Here is an 18,592-nt window from a genome sequence, read left to right as displayed (position 1 = left end):
GTGGCCTGAGGGTGAAAGAATCCTGACTCTCACACCTTCACTGAAACATTAGGTAAAATGGTTTGCTGAGGTTATGTGAAACATTTACAAATATTGATTCCTTAGAAGGATACATTTGAATTTCTGTATTTATTGATGACTCTCTGTCAAATGGGGATTTTAAAAGTGAATTTTATAACTATGTATTGGAATTTTTCCCAAATCCAAAATTTTGTTAATTCTGCCACCTCACCTGATTTTTGCTTAAAAGAAAGTATTTTTAAATAATTAGAATTTATTTTTAAAATGTACAGATTTGCCCACCATAGATATCTGAAGAAAACGAAAGAACCTACAAGTTCACCTGTTATACAACTGTCATTTTTACATAGGAAAGAATGAGAATATGCAAGTTTCTTTGCTATTTTAGGGGAAGAATAACTCAGCAACTAATGGTAGTATGCAGTTATTGACTTTGGTAACTACTTTATGAGAGATTAATGCCAATTTATTATTTGTTTTCTTAGGACACAGAGATGATGTGTATAATGAAAATTATGATAAATATTTCATTTTAAAACATTTTAGTAAATTTCTTATATTCTTAATCTGACCATTTGAGCAAGCAATCCTCCTTATGCTTTACCTTATAAAATTATCTGTTGTAATGTACATGTTTTCAAATATGAGGTATTACTTGAGTCAAACTTTTAAAAATAGTATATGGACAGTTAAAAAATTCATAAACTTTTAAAGATATTATATGGACAGTTAAAATTTATAAACATTCCTTGTTTTCCAGTTTGAACATTAGGTAATTTTTTCCCCTCTCCACCAAAATACAGATCTATCGGACAAGTAACCAGACTTGCCTATGACCCTTTGTGGCTACTTCATGAAAATATGATACAGGTTGAGTATCCCTATGCCAACACTCCAAAATCCAAAGTGCTCCAAAATATGAAACTCTTTGGGTATTAACATGACTTTCAAAGGAAATGTTCATTGAAGCATTTTGGATTTTGGATTTTTGGATTAACGTTGCTCAACCAGTAAAATACAACTATTTCAAAAACATACAAACAAATCCAAAATCCAGAACATATTTAATCCCAAGCATTTTGGATAAGGCTTATATTGTGATCAGATGTTTCTTTTGATCTATTCTTGCCTATTATTACAGTTCTGATTAGTATTATTTGATAAGAGTGTATGCTCCTGGGTAAAAGAACATTTTTCATAATTCAAGTCTATGCATTTCCATGTGATTTTCAACTTCATAAAATTATTAAATGTGTCACATTTATATATAACATGGTCACTAACTTAAGAGAGTTGTTTGAAGAGACTGTTGGCACTGGTTTTATAGATTTTTAAAATATTTTTATAGATTTTTAAATTCCGCTCATCAACAAGTCCAGAACCATGAATGGTATTAATCCCAGATGCCTCTTCTGCTTCGCACTTATTATTGACCCTCTGGGTATTACAAGTGGGACAACTTGCATGCACTTGCACCTTTTCCCTAATGGGCATCTGCACAACCCCTAGTCAAAGTAGAGAAACAAGAGAAAATTTAGGTTTTTAAAAAAATAATAACTATGTGTGTAAAACATAAAGTTGTCAATTCTCCCCTAAGTGCTCACCTCATGTTATGACTCTTCATAACCCAAAGAGAGTTATAGAGTGCAGGAGAAACCCCAAAACTCTTTGTCATCTTGTAATTACTCCTAGAAAGAGATATCTTGTATCATCCTTCTTCTGTTAAGTCAGAAGGGAATGCCTTTTAGGCATATGAATAATCAAGGAAGGGAATGACTCCTGATTCTCTGTAGCTCCCTGACGTCATTGCACACTCAATTTTGGCTTCCGTAGCATCATAGACTCCTCCACTGAATATCATATAGGTTGCTGTTTGCTAATGCATACATGCTGACGATTACTAATAGTTACTAGTACCTCCTACTTGATTCATCCAAGTTGGAATGCAAAATTATATTAACTTTTACATTGGTTGAAATTTGTATTACAGTTTAGTATCCATTTGTAAGGCACGTTCTGTTTTAAACTGCACCAAATCCTTTGAAAGATAAAGGAATCTATTAATATTCAAACAAATGACCTCAATGTTCTAGAAAACAGTGGTATATATAAGGATCAAGAAAGCATTAAGAAGGAACTTTACTTTCATATGCATAACACTTCCACTTGAAAGATTTTGGTATGTCCACGGCTCAGAACTCATTCTAGTTTACTGGGACCTCTTCATATTCTTCCAAACTAGAATGTGAATGTGAATGTGCCGTGGTTAGGTGGTAAACAGTCCTGTCACTATTCACTGAGATATTCACTAAACAACCCTATCAGTTAGGTGACAATGCTCACTTCCTAGGTTACTAGTCATTTAGAGTGAAAATGCAGAAGACAGATCTGAAGAAATACTGTCCCAGAACTTAAACAGTACTGAGGTAGAATAATGGTGTAAAAATTTCAATTTATCTGATAATCTCTGTATTGTGCATTTGTTTCCTAAAGATGTTATAATGACAATTCCACTCTGGCTGCAAGAGTCATATTACACTCGTATATCAAATGCCTATTTGGATCACCACAAAAACTCTATGAGAAAGATACTGTTATTTCCATTTTACAGAGTAAAATGAAGTTCAAAGAGATGAAGCCTAATCTTACTCAATTAAATATGATCTGGAGCAAAGATAGAAATCTGGGTCTTTTTAAAAATCCTTTAAGTTCTAGGGTATATGTGCACAACGTGCAGATTTGTTACTAGGTATACATGTGCCATGCTGATTTGCTACACCTATCAACTAGTCATTTACATTAGGTATTTCCGGGTCTTTTGATACTAAAGCTTCTTTTCCTTCCACACCAGTATAATAATTACAGTCTAGTGAGAAAAAGCAAATTAATTGCTCAATCTTCAAGCCATTTTTATTTCATTTGTCTGCCATAGACTACTTTTGTCAATGATTATTATAAATTAAATAATATATCAAAGGCATGCTCTATGCAGAAATAGGAGCAGTGAAGTAAATGAAAGGGTAAAATGAGAGCTATTAATATGGCCTCCCAAATGCTCAGGTATGACTACTTTAAACATTTTGTTTTGGTTACAAAAAGTTACATATGTTCATCATTTAAAATTTTAAATACAGAAATATATAAAGAAGAGCATGATTACCATAATCCTGTAATTCAGAGAAGATAAGCTATTTTTTTGTGTTGCATATCTTTTACTCTTAACACTACTTGCACACACATATGCAATCTATATATAAATTTTATTTTGTGAAAAGATTATATTTTAAATATATATATGATCCTTCTGTGGGTATGTAGTATATAAATTGTGTATCCTACTTTGTCATAGAATATATCATGAACCTCTTTTCATATCTAAGTTATACTTCTATATCAACATCGTATAGTTTTATTACATTCCTTTCTGTGCTAGTTTCTGTTTTTACTATAAATTATCTCATCAATTCTTTATTATTGTCTCTATAGGTTGCTCTTTTTTTTGAGATAGAGTCTCATTGTATTTCCCAGGCTGGAGTGCAGTGGCATGATCTCGGCTCACCACAACCTCTGCCTCCGGGATTCAAGTGATTCTCCTGCCTCAGCCTCCTAAATAGCTGGAATTACAGACATGCGCCACCACGCCCAGCTGATTTTTGTATTTTTAGTAGAGACAGGGTTTCACCGCATTGTCCAGGCTGGTCTCAAACTCCTGACTTCCTGATCTGCCTGCCTCGGCCTCCCAAAGTGTTGGGATTACAGGCATGAGCCACTGTGCCCGGTCTGCTAGGTTGCTTTATATATTCGCTATTATATCGACAGCTGCACAATGAATTTATACGTATACCTGACAGAATTATATCACTTCTGTTGGATAGGAAATTTTATTCCAAAGTGAATTGGCTATCTAAATGGAGCATGAGAGGTCTTTCAACCTACAGTACCATATTTTCCTTGAATAGATGTTCAAATTTATACTCCCACCAGGATTGAAAAGAATTATAGTTTCCTTCACTTTTGCCATCATACAATACGTATTATTTATATTTCTTCTTTGTTAATATTCAGTTCAAGTTCTTTGTCCATCTTTCTGTTGAAGCACCAGTTTATTTTTTCATTAGTGTATTCATGCAATATTTTAATAATATCCATTTTCATCTGTTATGTATATTGCAAATAATTTCCTACTTTATTGTTTTTTAATTTGTTTGCAGTGTTTTCTGCCAACAAATATTTTCATTTTATTTTATATTCACTTTAAAAAGGCCTTTTTCAGCCTAAGAGTCTAAATATAATAGCTTTTCTACTGTTTTTTTTTTCATTTTTTAATATTGTATTTTCTCTATTGTGAATGTTATGCTTATGTTTTTCTCCAGTTGATCTTTGAGGAACAGTGGGGTTTTTTAAATAAATATAAATATTGTTATAGTTATTTCTCATTTTGAACTTTTACAATACTAATTTGTTTGCCTTAAAACTTCAAATAATACTTAATTGAAAGTCTCTGTCTACCATCATCCCTTTCTTAACAGTTTGGTGAATATCTGATGTGCTCAGTCTAGGTCACAACCTGTCTTGAATCCCAGCTGACTTGTAGTGGAGAGTTCCAGGAACCTTCCAATCACACGCAGGTCCCTATTGCTCCTTTTCTTCAAGGGCTATTCAACAAGCAGACAAAAATAAACTGATCTGTTATGTTTTACTGCAGGTAACAGTGACCACAGATACACCTGTACACTGTTTTTTTTCCCCCCAACATTATTGAGGTGTGACTGACAAATAAAAATGGCATATATTTAAGGTATATGATGTGATATTTTGCTGTACATATACATTGTGAAATGATTATAATAATCAGGTTAACACATCCATCACCTCACGTATTGTGTTGTTTTTATAATCACTTTTATAAATGTTCTCTTCAGTAGTAACCTTTTTCAATTCTGAAACACTTTTGATTTTTGAATTTTGTGTCATAAGTGAGATTTTTTTGGCAAACATTTTATAAACGTTTAATTGGGAAACTGTGAGAGGATGTTTTGTAACTTTCATTTAAACTAAGACCTCCTCTCCACCTCCACCCTTCCTGTATTCAGTAGATTTTCTATGGTTGTGTGGTATATCAGGAATCATCCCATATACTTCAGAAAGTAATGGATTAATATAAATATTTTTCTAATATAGACCTATAGAGATTAAGTGATATACTCAAATCACACCATAAATGGTAGTGAAAGTGTAAACCCAACATTCACAGCCAACTTCATTATCTAATAGGGAGCAGCACATTTCATATTCATAACTGACTTGTTTTTAGGAGGCTCTGTTATAATGAGATTAGAAAATGAAATTAGATTATGTTTCTAAATATATAGTACAAAAAACACTTACATAGAATAACTTGGATTGTTAAAAATAGAAGTGAAAAATGCTTTTCAGATTAAATAGGATTTCAATTTTAAGGCAAATACGTTCATTTTGTGCTTCAAAAATTAGATAGGAAAACTGTAATTTGTTAAAATGTAAGTTCTTAATCCATCCAAGAAACCATGGAGAGGTGGGGGACAGTTACTTGCATTTCTGACAGTTCGTTCCTTGACTCTTATTCCGACTAAACTTTGAGAACCAATGTCCAAAGTATTTACTTATACATTTATATTTAAAAGCTGGGATAATCATGACAATATAAAATAAACAATTGATGTTGTATTTTATTTGGCAGATAGATAAAGCTATACAAGTTTCCTTTTTCCTAATTCTAAAGTGTAATTTAGAAAAAAAAATTGTATTTATTTCGTAGATATGGTAACTACTAAAATATAATTTGGAATATTCTACTTAAATGAGTACACTTACATATGCAGTTAGCCGTCAATAAGAATATTTAGTGTTCTCTGAACTATTTCATTTCTTTGAAGGTGGTATTAATTTTTTTTTCTTTTTTTTTTTTTGAGACGAAGTCTTGCTCTGTCGCCCAGGCTGGAGTGTGGTGGCGCGATCTCGGCTCACTGCAAGCTCCGCCTCCCGGGTTCACGCCATTCTCCTGCCTCGGCCTCCCGAGTACCTGGGACTACAGGCGCCGCCACCACGCCCGGCTAGTTTTTTGTGTGTTTTTTCAGTAGAGACGGGGTTTCACCGTGTTAGCCAGGATGGTCTCGATCTCCTGACCTCGTGATCCATCCACCTCGGTCTCCCAAAGTGCTGGGATTACAGGCGTGAGCCACCGCACCTGGCGGTGGTATTAATCTTAATGATAAAATTTCCTCTGAAATATTGAGAGATTCTGCCAAAATATAAATCTTACTGTGACATTGTTGTTGAAATTCCTTTCTTCGTGTGATTATTTGTTCTAAAATAGCTCCCATGAAAGTAAAATTCCTACTCTCAAGCATCCTGCTTAATTATATTGTATTGTTGCTGGTAGCTAAAAATAAAGCAAAGCATTAGGGCGGATTTCAGTGTAATTTTATCTGTTTAGGAGGGTGATACAAATGAATAAATTTTCAAACATGCAAATTGACCAATTATTTTAAAAAGCTATGAAGAAAACAAATAAGCTACTTTAAAATTATTTTACAATTATATCACAAAATTGTTTTCCTAACAACAAAATATATATTTTTAATTGTTTTGGTTCATACAAATTAAAATATAAATATAATTTTACCAAGGAAAGTGAAGTAATTTAGGAGTAATTAATAATATTTTTGTTAGGGAACAGAGCATAGATAATATGAAACCTAACCGTTTTAAAGTGCATTTGTTTCTAAATCCCTTAAGCTGGTAAGTCATTGATCTTGCATTTTTCTTTGACAGGTTTATGCAAGCAAAGATCTGGAGGAGCAGTTACGGTCTGTGTCCAGTGTAGATGAACTCATGACTGTACTCTACCCAGAATATTGGAAAATGTACAAGTGTCAGCTAAGCAAAGGAGGCTGGCAACAAAACAGAGAACAGGCCAACCTCAACTCAAGGACAGAAGAGACTATAAAATTCGCCGCGGCACATTATAATGCAGAGATCTTAAAAAGTAAGTATGGGAAATAAAATATATAGTAAGCCTTATATATCAACCGAGTGGAAGTTGCCAGCCTGGTTCTTTAATTTCAATGTTTGTATCACCAAATGCACCTTTAGAGCAGAAAGCAAATAGAAAATAAAGAATTACTTCAAAATATAATATTTTGTGATTTCACTTTGAGTACTAAGATGACTTCTTAAAATACAAGATAGAAAGGTCCATGCATAACAACACACGTTAATGTTTTCAGGCGATAGCCATTGGAAAATTTTTAAAACAGATAGCTATATTTTTACACACTGTGTATGTTTATTAACGTAAACATTCTTTATCTTATCAAATAATTATACCTTAATTTCCAATCTGATTTGGATTGAGAAATGCTTCATTTGAAATCGCCTTTTCAGATGCCACTTGTTGCCTTGCTGCTTGATAGATAACTGGCTCAGAGTGGGACTTAAGCTGATGAGGTATCTAGCATAAAGCTTCACAGAAAACGATCATGTTGCATAAAATGTCATAGCATCAATTGGCAGGGTAGGACTGGGCACAGAGGCTCATGTCTGTAATCCGAGCCCTTGGGGAGGCTGAAGGGGGAGGATTGCTTGAAGCCAGAGTCAGAGACCAGCCTGAACAACACAGCAAGACCTCATCTCTATTAAAAAAAAAAAAAAAAAAAATTAAAAAAATTTTAAAAAAGGGTGGTGGAGTAATTTAAAAACCTACTTGCCTTCAGTTGGTAGCTCTTAATCACTATAAAAGTTTGATATTGAAAAGTATTTTGAGAACAAAGGCAAACAAAATGGCTTCATGGTTGTATAACCAATAGTTTATGTCCTTTTCCAAAAATTCCATTTTAGGGGAAATATGGGAGAAATAAACTAGTACACTTAGGAAATACATCATTTGTAATGCAGAATTCAAAAAGTCAACAGTATTATAGGTGAGCTACTAACTCATCAGAAACAAAATTGCAGAGGAGAGCTAAAAGGGAGAGGAAACATTGACTTTGCTGAAGAAAGTTCAGAATGAGTCCCAGTTGGTGGAAAATAGCCTTGCATTTCACTGCAATGCAGCTGCGGCCGTGACATTACTCAAGGTTGCCAAACAGTCTGCCTGAAAATGATTTTTGACTTGAATCTAAAACCATAGCTGTTTTCTCATATGCAACTCAGTTTTAAAGAAAAATAAAATTATATTTATATTTGCATTGAGAGCACATAAATGGTCACACTATAGAGAATGAACATGACTCTCTCCGCACATCTTATAAACTTTCATATATTAAATTACCATTTGCCTAGGAAACAAAAACCAAACGTTAGTGTTGTGGGATATTGATGTACTTATAATAAAGCATAATGCTAATTTTGCTCATTGCCTGGCTATAGAAATGAGCTTAAGAAAATATTAGCTTGTCTTTTCAATGTTGTATCATATTCTTATTCACAAGTCAATTTAGGATCCCATCAGCTGTCTCTTTAGTTATATATTGAACTTAAATGTTAAAATCTGAAATCTAATGTGAGTGACTTGCAGCTGCTGTGGACTTTTTTATCTTGATGGTTTCCATAAAACTTACTGATTTCCCTATGACTTGACAGGTATTGATAACGAGTGGAGAAAGACTCAATGCATGCCACGGGAGGTGTGTATAGATGTGGGGAAGGAGTTTGGAGTCGCAACAAACACCTTCTTTAAACCTCCATGTGTGTCCGTCTACAGATGTGGGGGTTGCTGCAACAGTGAGGGGCTACAGTGCATGAACACCAGCACGAGCTACCTCAGCAAGACGGTGGGTATTGCCCATTTCTGCTACCCGTGAGAGCCCCTTCAATCAGAACCTTTCACTTTAGGGATGATGTGCTTAAACTTCTGGTTGCTTTAAAGTAACTTGGTTCAACTCAGGGTCTCCTATATTTTCTCTGGGGGAATGAAGTCAATTTTTTAGTATTTTGTGTTTTTGACAATACAATGTCACAAAGAAAGTAATTGATGCTTTCTTTATTGCTTGGCAAACTCTTACATAATGGAGTCAAAGCCTCATGAAGAAAACAATAAATATGCATATGTATGTGTGTACATGTATGTATGTATGTGTGTGTTGATCTTTAAGAATAAACATTTTCATTTGGCAATAAAATACTTTTAAATGGGTAAGTTCTCGGATGGTGGAGATAACAGTGCAAAGTATGCATTCAAAGTGTAAAATTAAATGCGTGTGTTCTGTGAAACAGTGGTATAGTATTGAAATAAGTCATCTCACTGAACAAATTGATTGTCTTCCTGACGAAAGCAAAGGAAATAACTCTGACACCAGATCTCAGATGTTTTGAATAAACTGGGAAGTTTATCTCATTAAATGGTGAGCTTCTGATAACCAGGAAATGTCTCTTAAGGTTGGCTTTGGATCAGGGATTTTCAGACCAGACACATAAACCCACTTTGTGGGTCTTATGTGGTAGAGGAGGCTGGCTGTGGAACACGCGTATGTGCTGGCGATAACCGTGAGAGTGTTGTTTGAAATCGTGTGCACCTCTGGCCTCTGCACAGAAATGTTTGGAGATATCCAGTCCTGTGGGTTGGGCTAAAGCAAACTTCTCCCGAAAGACAAAACTGTGGTTGTCCTAATGGCCTTTCCAAGCTGTTTTTCAAGTTAGACTCACACACGTAAATCTGGCTAAATTCAGAACTGTTCTTTGACCTGGAGAATGAAAAATGAAATTGTTTGAAAGATGTGGTGTTAGATTTGATTTTATGATGTGGTATGACAGAAAATTAACATTTTAATTTTATGCAAACTTAAGCTTATCTACATGGTTTTCACTAATAAAACCGACTCTTATTTCAATATAATATTAATAGAAATCAGAGTTAAGATTACTATCTCAATTCCATGAGCTACGTTTTTTCAGCTAGTTGAATATTTCTACAATTTTTACTGTTGTGATCATTTGGCCTCTGAGTTTGGAGACAGTGTCTTATTATACAACCGAAATTAATTGCTTTTTTCTTTTTTCCAAAAATTGAGTTTCTTTATATTGCTCAGCCGCTTGATAAAGAAACAAGCCATTTTAGATTAAGACTTGCAAGAAGAAACAAAAAATAAATTATAAAACTAAATTTTCTATTCAGCTTGTCTCTGCCTCAACTCTAAAGGTTAAAAAAATTAAAAGGTGATGCTTTGGGGCCTTCTATCATTTCTATTAGTATCATAGTTAAGCTTAGCCAGATGAAGTTTTTTCTGATTATTTCCTAAAAGCATAGAAAAATAATGTAGGGGTCATTCCAACATGTGTTCTCAAGGAAAACAGTATGACTCTAAATATAGTCATGTATTTAGAAACTTTACCAGAAAAATGTACAGTTGTGGGAACATGATAATATTTCAGTGGTGGACAAAATTTTAATATTTTTATTAGACTAATATATAATTGTGCTATGGGGCATAGCAAAAGTTATCCTTAGTTCATTTATCCTCCCTGAATCTTTATCAAACAACAATAAAATAAACAACAAAACATTATAGTTTTGTATTTGCTATTCTAAATAAGTTAATACTCCTTTAACAAGTTTTATTGGTATATACTTATTTTATCATAACCCTGAAATCAAACAGGATTCTTTAAAATCCTCTAAATTTTAGAACTGCATACTTTAAAATAAATTAAATAGAAATACTTAGGCCAAGCAGATATTCTCTGAAAGGTAATATTCATTTTTAAAACATATTAATAACTAAAATGTTGTTTTTATCTTCAAGCCAAACCCCTTAAGAGGAATTTTGGTATACTGAATCTCTTGACAAAAATATCATTTTCTTTTAAAGTTAGAGAAAATAAATATGGATGATTTAGGAATTGAAATATACAATTTTTGGAATGCTATTAATTTATATTTTAAAATAATCCAGTTAAGCAATATGATGTATTCTAGATTATATTCCTAATATGGTATTTGATTTAAATCAAATAGTAAACCAAGGTGCTTTGGATACTCTTTCCAACTAAGGACATAGCCTTCTCTCTGCTCTTCCTCCTTCCGTTTCCTTTCTTCAAAATCTTTTCTGTAAATTACTTTCAAGCATATTTTTTAAAAACATAGATCCAAATCTATGGCTCGGCATGGTGGCTCATGCCTGTGGTCTCAGCTGCTGAAGCAGCAGAGGGAGGAGGATTGCTTGAGCCCAGGAGTTCAGGGCTGCAGTGAGCTAGGATTGTACCACTGCACTCCCAGCCTGGTTGACAGAGCATAACCCTGTTTCAAATACACAAAAAAAAACCCCACAGATCTGATGTCAGTCTCCAGCATGAAGGCCTTTCAGTGATTTCCCATTGCTCATAAAATAATACAAAAATCTGTTTTAAAGGTTTTATTTCTTGATATATCATAGTTGTACATATTTTGGGGTCTTGTGTGATGTGTTGATACCTGTACAAAATGTGTAATGATCAAGTCAGGGTAATTGGGATATCCATCGTCTCAAACATTGATCTTTTCTTTTTGTTGAGAAGACTACAATTCTTCTCTTGCAGCTTTTTAAAAAATATACTATATATTGCTGTTCACTACAATTTTCCTGATGTACTGTTGAATACTAAAACTTATTCCTGCTATTTAACTGTGCTTTTGTACCCCTTAACCATCCTCTCTCCATCCTCCCTACCCTTCCCCTTCCCAGCCTCTGATAATCAGTATTCTTCTCTCTACCTCCATGAGATCCACTCGTTTAGCTCCCACATAAATGAGAACATGCAGGATTTTAAAGACCCCATCTTTATCACAACCTGCAAACTCTACCCTATAGCCCCTCTTCAGCATCATCTAATGTAATGATTCTTGATCCTGTGCTTCCAGTGCTCTAGGCTTTCTCCAATTCCTGGGCATCATCGTGTTTCCTCTGCTCCTGGGCCTTGGCACACACACCATTTAGTTAACCTGGACTTCTTGTCTCCTCTTTCCTGAGGTGCTAGTTCTTCAGACCTCAACTTGGGTGTCCAGTGGCTTCCGCAAGGCCTCGGGCAAGACTTTCTGACCTATTTAGATTAGACCCAATATTTGTAGTAAATGCTTTATAGTTTCCCATACTTTTAAAATGGTATTTATTATGGCCTGTAATCACATAGTTTATAATTATGTAGTCATTATTACATGATTAATGTCTCCCTCCTCCACAAAGGCAAAAACAGGTCTGTTCACTACTTATCCAGTGCCTACCACAGAATCAGTGCACAAATCTCTTTTAGTACCACATAAAACCTGTGGACCCTTTCATGAGAACAAATGAAAATATAGACATATCCACAGCATTTTCCCCCACAGTTTTGGGGTGTTGATTCCCTGACCCCTAGCATTTTCCCTTTAAACCAGGCTTTAAAACTGCTGCCTTGAAGATGAATAATAATAAAATAGCTGATTAACACACTTGTATAATTTTCAAATAATGAGTCTTTTTGCCAAACAAAAGTTTATGCTATCAATTTAGCTTGATCTTTTAAAAAATATCTGTTTTTGGAGAGGAACAGAAAAGATAACTATTGGGTACTGGGCTTAGTTCCTGGGTGATGAAATAATCTGTGCAACATCCCCCCGTGACATGAGTTTACCTGTGTAACAAACCTTCACATGTACCCTCAAACCTAAGATAAAATTTTATGTATACATAGACATATATATGTATATACAAATATACATATATATATCTTTTCTCCCTTATCTGTAAAAGAAACATATATATAGTAATATAGCAATATATAATTATATATTATATAATATACTATAATATATAATAACATATTATATATGTTATTATATAATATACTGTAATATATAATATATAGTATATAATATATAGTATATAATGTAATATATAATATATAATGTATATTATTATATATTATAATATATACTACTATATATTATATAATATATATTTTAATAAATATATACTACTATATATTATATAATTATACATATAATTATATATAATTATATTTTATAATAAATATGTAATACATATATAATTATACATATAATTATATATAAATATATAATATAATATATTCTATATTACTATACATAGTATATATAGTATATATAATATACATTGTAGTATATATAATATATCATTATATATAATAATAAAAAATATATATTACTATGTATCTGTTTCTTTTACAGATAAGGGATAAAATTCTTCTTTATTCTCTCATTCATTAGTTAATATGAGCAAAAGCCAACAGTACATTTTTCTTACTATTGGTTGACCAAATAAATGCATAATTTACCTGTGGGCCAAATAGATACCTAAGCATACCTTAGGTAAAATGTAAACTTGGAAAACAGAAAATCAGTATATTGTTAGTAAGCAAAGTAAGTAAATTTAGTCTTCCATTAACCATTAGTGGTTTTTCTGCGACCATTGCATATTCTTTATCTGTGTTGGTCTAATTAGGTGTCAAATTCACCCAATGAGTATTGGAGTGAAAGTATTTATTCAGGGGAAGGTGTGTATGCTCAGTAGCATAAAAATTACTCCATCAAGAGGGAGGTGTTGGAGAGGTTTAGGCTTTAGAAATTGCAAGGCTTGGCTGGGCCCGGTGGCTTACACCTGTAATCCTAGTGCTTTAGGATGCCAAGACAGGCAGATCTCTTGAGCTTGGGAAATGGAGACCAGCCTGGGCAACACAGTGAAACCCTGTCTCTCCAAAAAAGTATAAAAATTAGCCAGGCCTGGTGTTGTGCACCTGTAATCCCAGCTACTAGGTAGCTGAGGTGGGAGGATTGCTGGAGCCTGGACGGCACAGGCTGCAGTGAGTAGAGATCGCACCACTGCACTCCAACCTGCGTGACAGAACCAGGCCCTGCCTCAAAGTAAAATAAAATAAAATAAATAAAATAAAATAAAATAAAATAAAATAAAATACATAAAATGAAATAGCAAGGGGCCAGGGGTAAGATGAGCATTTAGTGTTAAATGTAAGCTGCATATAGATGAAATAATTTTGCCTGGTATACTCAATACTTAAACGTCAAATATTTGCTATAAGAAAATTGTCTACTTTAGATCACATGGAATCATTTCTTGCTGTATTTCATCTCTTTCACCTCCAAGCTTTGCAGAATTTAGGCTTATTTTTATAATAATTTATAATGTTGATATGCATTTTCTCAGCTTCTTCCCCATCATCTGCTTGTGTGAAAAATCAGAAATTTCTGAAGTTTGTCTGCTTTTTGTCATTGGTTGATTTTTTTTTTTTTAGTTTTTTTCTATCCTTTTGGTAGGCTATATACTTGCAATAATCACAATATTTATACATTCTGATCTGTAATCAGTCATATTTTAAAATTTAGCAATAATTTTTATTGTGTCATTTTCATTTTTTAAAGATTTGAAGATTTTGAGAATTAAAAATGTGTAGTTCATCAAAAATATGCTATTTCTCCTGAGAATTCTGACCTAAGACACCTTCTCTCCAGACTGGAACTCTCCTTGTGTTTTCTCTTTTTTTTTTTTACTTTTCCCAAACCTTTCCCTCCAATGTAGGCTTCTCTGCTGATTTCTCCACTGTCCACTCAACCTTGTGCCTTGGCTTTCCCTCAGACCAGTCGGTCTGTCTCACTTGACAGTTACAACCTATTCCCCACCACTTTGTACAAATAAGCAAGTAAGTGAATCCTCTTCTTTTTCCAGTATTCTCGGTCTTAGTCAATGACATCATAATTCAGCCAGTTGGTCAAGCCAAGTTATTCTTCCTTTCACCAAAACTAATTGCTATTCGGTCTACCTTGCAAACATCTCTAGGACCCATCCAGTGTCTCCATGCTGCTAATCCCACTCTGATCTAGGCCACATTTACCCCTCACCTAGACCACTCCTCTTGGACAAGCCTAATAACTGGTCTCCTACCTCCATTCTTCCTTTCCTCCAATCCATTTGCCACTTTTTAGCAGTGATTTTTTTTTTTTTTTTTTTTTTTTTTCTTAACGCTAGGTCAGATACTGCTAAAAACTCCTCGATAACATTGCCTTTTTGGGATGGAGCCAGCATTCAACTAGTGTTGTGATAAGCTTGTCTTTTCTGATTGGGTTGCTCAGGCCAGCATCTGGTCAGATTGATTGGTACAAATGTTCTAAGTTGTTAGTGTTTTGAATGAAACTCTTAAAATCCCTTAAACTTAATTTCCTGGGCCCTCAGTGATCTGGATGCTACTTAAATGTCCAGCCTCAAATGTCAATGCTTTTCCCCGCAAAAACTACTTACCACTAAGACTCAAATTCTTTTCACTTTTTGGGTTATGTCAATATCTGTCACCTCCAGCATTGTAATGCTGTACTCTGTGTTTGAAACATCTCCCTACACTTGTTCCCATATCTCAATGTATCTAGTTAATTTCTACTCATCCTTAGGCCTGAATGTAAATGTAACTTCCAGGACATTCTGTCATGTGCTTCCATAGCATCCATTGTTGCTGTAACTTCCAGAACACTCTGTCGTGTGCTTCCACGGTATCCACTGTTGCTGTCTCTTAGCATCGTTACCTTGTCTCTCAGATTGTTTTATCTTTGTTTTATTCCCTAGGTGGTTTTTTTGTTTTGTTTTTTTGGTTTTTGTTTTTTTTAAGATGGAGTCTCACTCTTGTCGCCCAGGCTGGAGTGCAGTGGCACGATCTCTGCTCACTGCAACCTCTGCCTCCTGGGTTCAAGTGATTCTCTTGCCTCAGCCCTCAAGTAGCTGGGATTACAGGTGTGCACCACTACACCTGGCTAATTTTTTGTATTTGTAGTAGAGATGGGGTTTCACTGTGTTAGCCAGTCTGGTCTAGAACTCCTGACCTCAGGTGATCCGCCCACCTCTGCCTCCCAAAGTGCTGGGATTACAGGTATGAGCCACTGCACCCAGCCTTATTCCATAGGTTGTAGACTCCATGAAAGCAAAGATTGTGTTTGCTTATTACACCGAACAATAGCACAGTAGTTGGCACATAGCAAACGCTTAGAAGTGAATAAAATGAATATGTGAATAAAAAGAAACAAATTTGAGGTCAAAGGTCAAATTTTGAATATACTGATTTGAAAGAGCCTGAATGGTGAATAGTGTTTAGGTGGAGATACCAGAAGTTTTGATGTATAATTCTAAAATTTTATAAGAAAGATTAGGTCTTTAAATATAGATCTGGGAGGAAGCATCATTCTGATAAATGTCATTTAAAGCCTGGTGTGCTTATTAATTCTTAGGGCATTCATGTGTCAGAAGAGAAGAGCAAACATCAGTACCAAGGGAAAGTTAACATTCATCATTGACTGTGCCCTGCATTGTCCTCGCTGATTTGTATTATCATGCCCTTTTCCTATCCAAAGGATTCACTTACATTTTTGTTTATAGTATAAAGGATAATTTTTTTTTTTTTTTTTTTTTTTTTTTGAGATGGAATCTCGCTCTTGTCACCCAGGCTAGAGTGTAATGGCATGATCTTGGCTTACTGCAACCTCCACCTCCTGGGTTCAAGCGATTCTCCTGCCTCAGCCTCCCAAGTAGCTGTGATTACAGGTGCCCACCACCATGCCCAGCTAATTTTGTATTTTAATAGAGATAGAATTTCACCATGTTGGCCAGGCTGGTCACAAACTCCTAACCTCAAGTGATCCACTCATCTCGGCCACCCAAAGTGCTGGGATTACTGGTGTGAGCCACGCACCTGGCAAATAGTTTTAATTTAAATTCAGTTAGGCAAGTGCATATTGTGGTGCTTCATACTAGGTACTAAAAGCATACTATGCACGAAGTGTAGGTATATAATGATGTATAGATCCTGCCCTAATAGAGCTAACAAATTAGCAAGGGAAATCAACATTTATCAAGTAATTAAAAGTAGTTTAAGTGTTGTGCAAGAAAAGTACAAAGGCTTATGGAAATGCATATCCGGGATGTTTACAAACCAAGGGAGGTCGAGGCATAAAATTTCTGAAAGCAAGAAGGCAGTGTTCCCACATAGTTACTAATATTCCAAGTTCTGCAAACGTGTACTTAAGTAGAACCTTTTCCTGAGTTTATTCAATTTATTGCATTATCAATGTAATATGAATGGGAGTGTGTGATGGTTTCCTTCAAATATAAAAGGAAATTTCTTATTGCTATATATTCTTAAGGTTAAAAAGAAAGGAATTTTCATTTTGTTAAAAGAGTTCCAGGCACATTTTGTAGCAAAGTCACCAATTGGAATGATATAAATTGTAAGGACAATGTACCTTAGGTAATGTTAAACTCAAGTTTTTTTATAGATACTTCATAGAAATGTTTTTTCTTTTTATGGGGCTCAGTGAAGGGGAGGTTATCAGAGTGTGTGAGGAAGCCAGCTGTTCATGGAAAAGTAAAAACATATGCACTGTGCGTTCCAAAGTGTACTAATCGATAAAAACTGCTTCAAAGTTCTCCACACAAATATCTAAGTGGCTTTGAAAAGTTAAGTAGATTGGATGTCTTTTCCACCTCTTTCATAAACATACACTTTGAGTATATTTTCTTATGAGAAGTTGTATATTTAAGAGATATAAGCAAAAAGTAGAAAATGAATTTTGCAGGGGATAAATTATTTGGTGATGAAAACAGAAGAAAGTCATCTGCTTTTGAGGCACACATTTGGATTAAAAAGTTACTTGAATATTAGTATTTACCTTATATATTTTACTAAATCTAGGAAAGAATAAAGAAAAACAACTCAATCTCTGGAGTCTCCTTGAAAATGGTGGGGTTAAACCAAGCTCAAGAAACTAGAAGTTCTTTGCTGTGTTCATTAGTGCCCGACTAAAGAAGCCAGTTTAGTTTGGAAGCTAGGTCGCTATGAGCTAATTCTGATATATAGAGGCAGCATTATTTTAAATTCTACATTGCCATCTTAAAAACAAGCAGCTACTTCTTTTTCATTATTTTATAAAGCAATAATATGAGCATGTATATTAGGAAAGACATGCTTGATTATAGTTAAGTTGGATGTTTCATAAAATTTTACAACAAAAAATATTTAAACCTAAGTGAAATATGCAACTATATAATGAAATTAGAGGTATTATTTTGCACTGCAGTCAGAGATATTTCTTCCATCAGTTAAACAGAATACTGCAGCAGTCTGGAAAATTAATTTATTACATTCCTATGCATTCAGCAAGTGGAACGTGATTTGTATTGTATCTTTAGCAAGTTAATATTTGGCAAGCACAGTTGTTAGAAATCAGGTTTTATCCTGATGTGGAAAAATAACTCTATACCAGTACCAGTTATCAGAAGTTTCTTTAAGAATAACAGTTGCCTTAAGAACATAATTAATGCATCTGTGAAAAATGCCACTTTTTTCCAATCCAAGGTACAATGAGATTCACATATTTTGTTCAGTATTTCTAAAACTCTTCAATTGAGGTTTTTATTTTAATTGTGGTACTGTGTATACTTTTTATGCATAACAATATGTTAAAATTAATTCAGTAACAGATTTAAATCTGTTAGGCTATCTGTTATTCCATATTCTTTCCCAAACCCAATTTAAGTCCCACAGGCCT

The 18,592-nt window shown here is 34.1% G+C and overlaps 1 protein-coding gene across 1 annotated transcript in view; it reads left to right on the top strand.

The window, feature by feature from the left end:
• VEGFC (vascular endothelial growth factor C) overlaps positions 1 to 18,592 on the top strand; it is a 121,272-nt gene that overhangs the window by 73,506 nt on the left and 29,174 nt on the right. The window contains exons 2-3 of the mRNA XM_008000329.3: positions 6,835 to 7,048; positions 8,644 to 8,834. Coding sequence (XP_007998520.1) covers positions 6,835 to 7,048; positions 8,644 to 8,834 — 405 coding nt within the window. The remainder of the gene's footprint in view (positions 1 to 6,834; positions 7,049 to 8,643; positions 8,835 to 18,592) is intronic.

The sequence above is a fragment of the Chlorocebus sabaeus genome, chromosome 7 (assembly GCF_047675955.1).
Source record: "Chlorocebus sabaeus isolate Y175 chromosome 7, mChlSab1.0.hap1, whole genome shotgun sequence".
NCBI lineage: Eukaryota > Metazoa > Chordata > Mammalia > Primates > Cercopithecidae > Chlorocebus > Chlorocebus sabaeus.
This window is presented reverse-complemented; position numbering and strand designations above follow the sequence as displayed.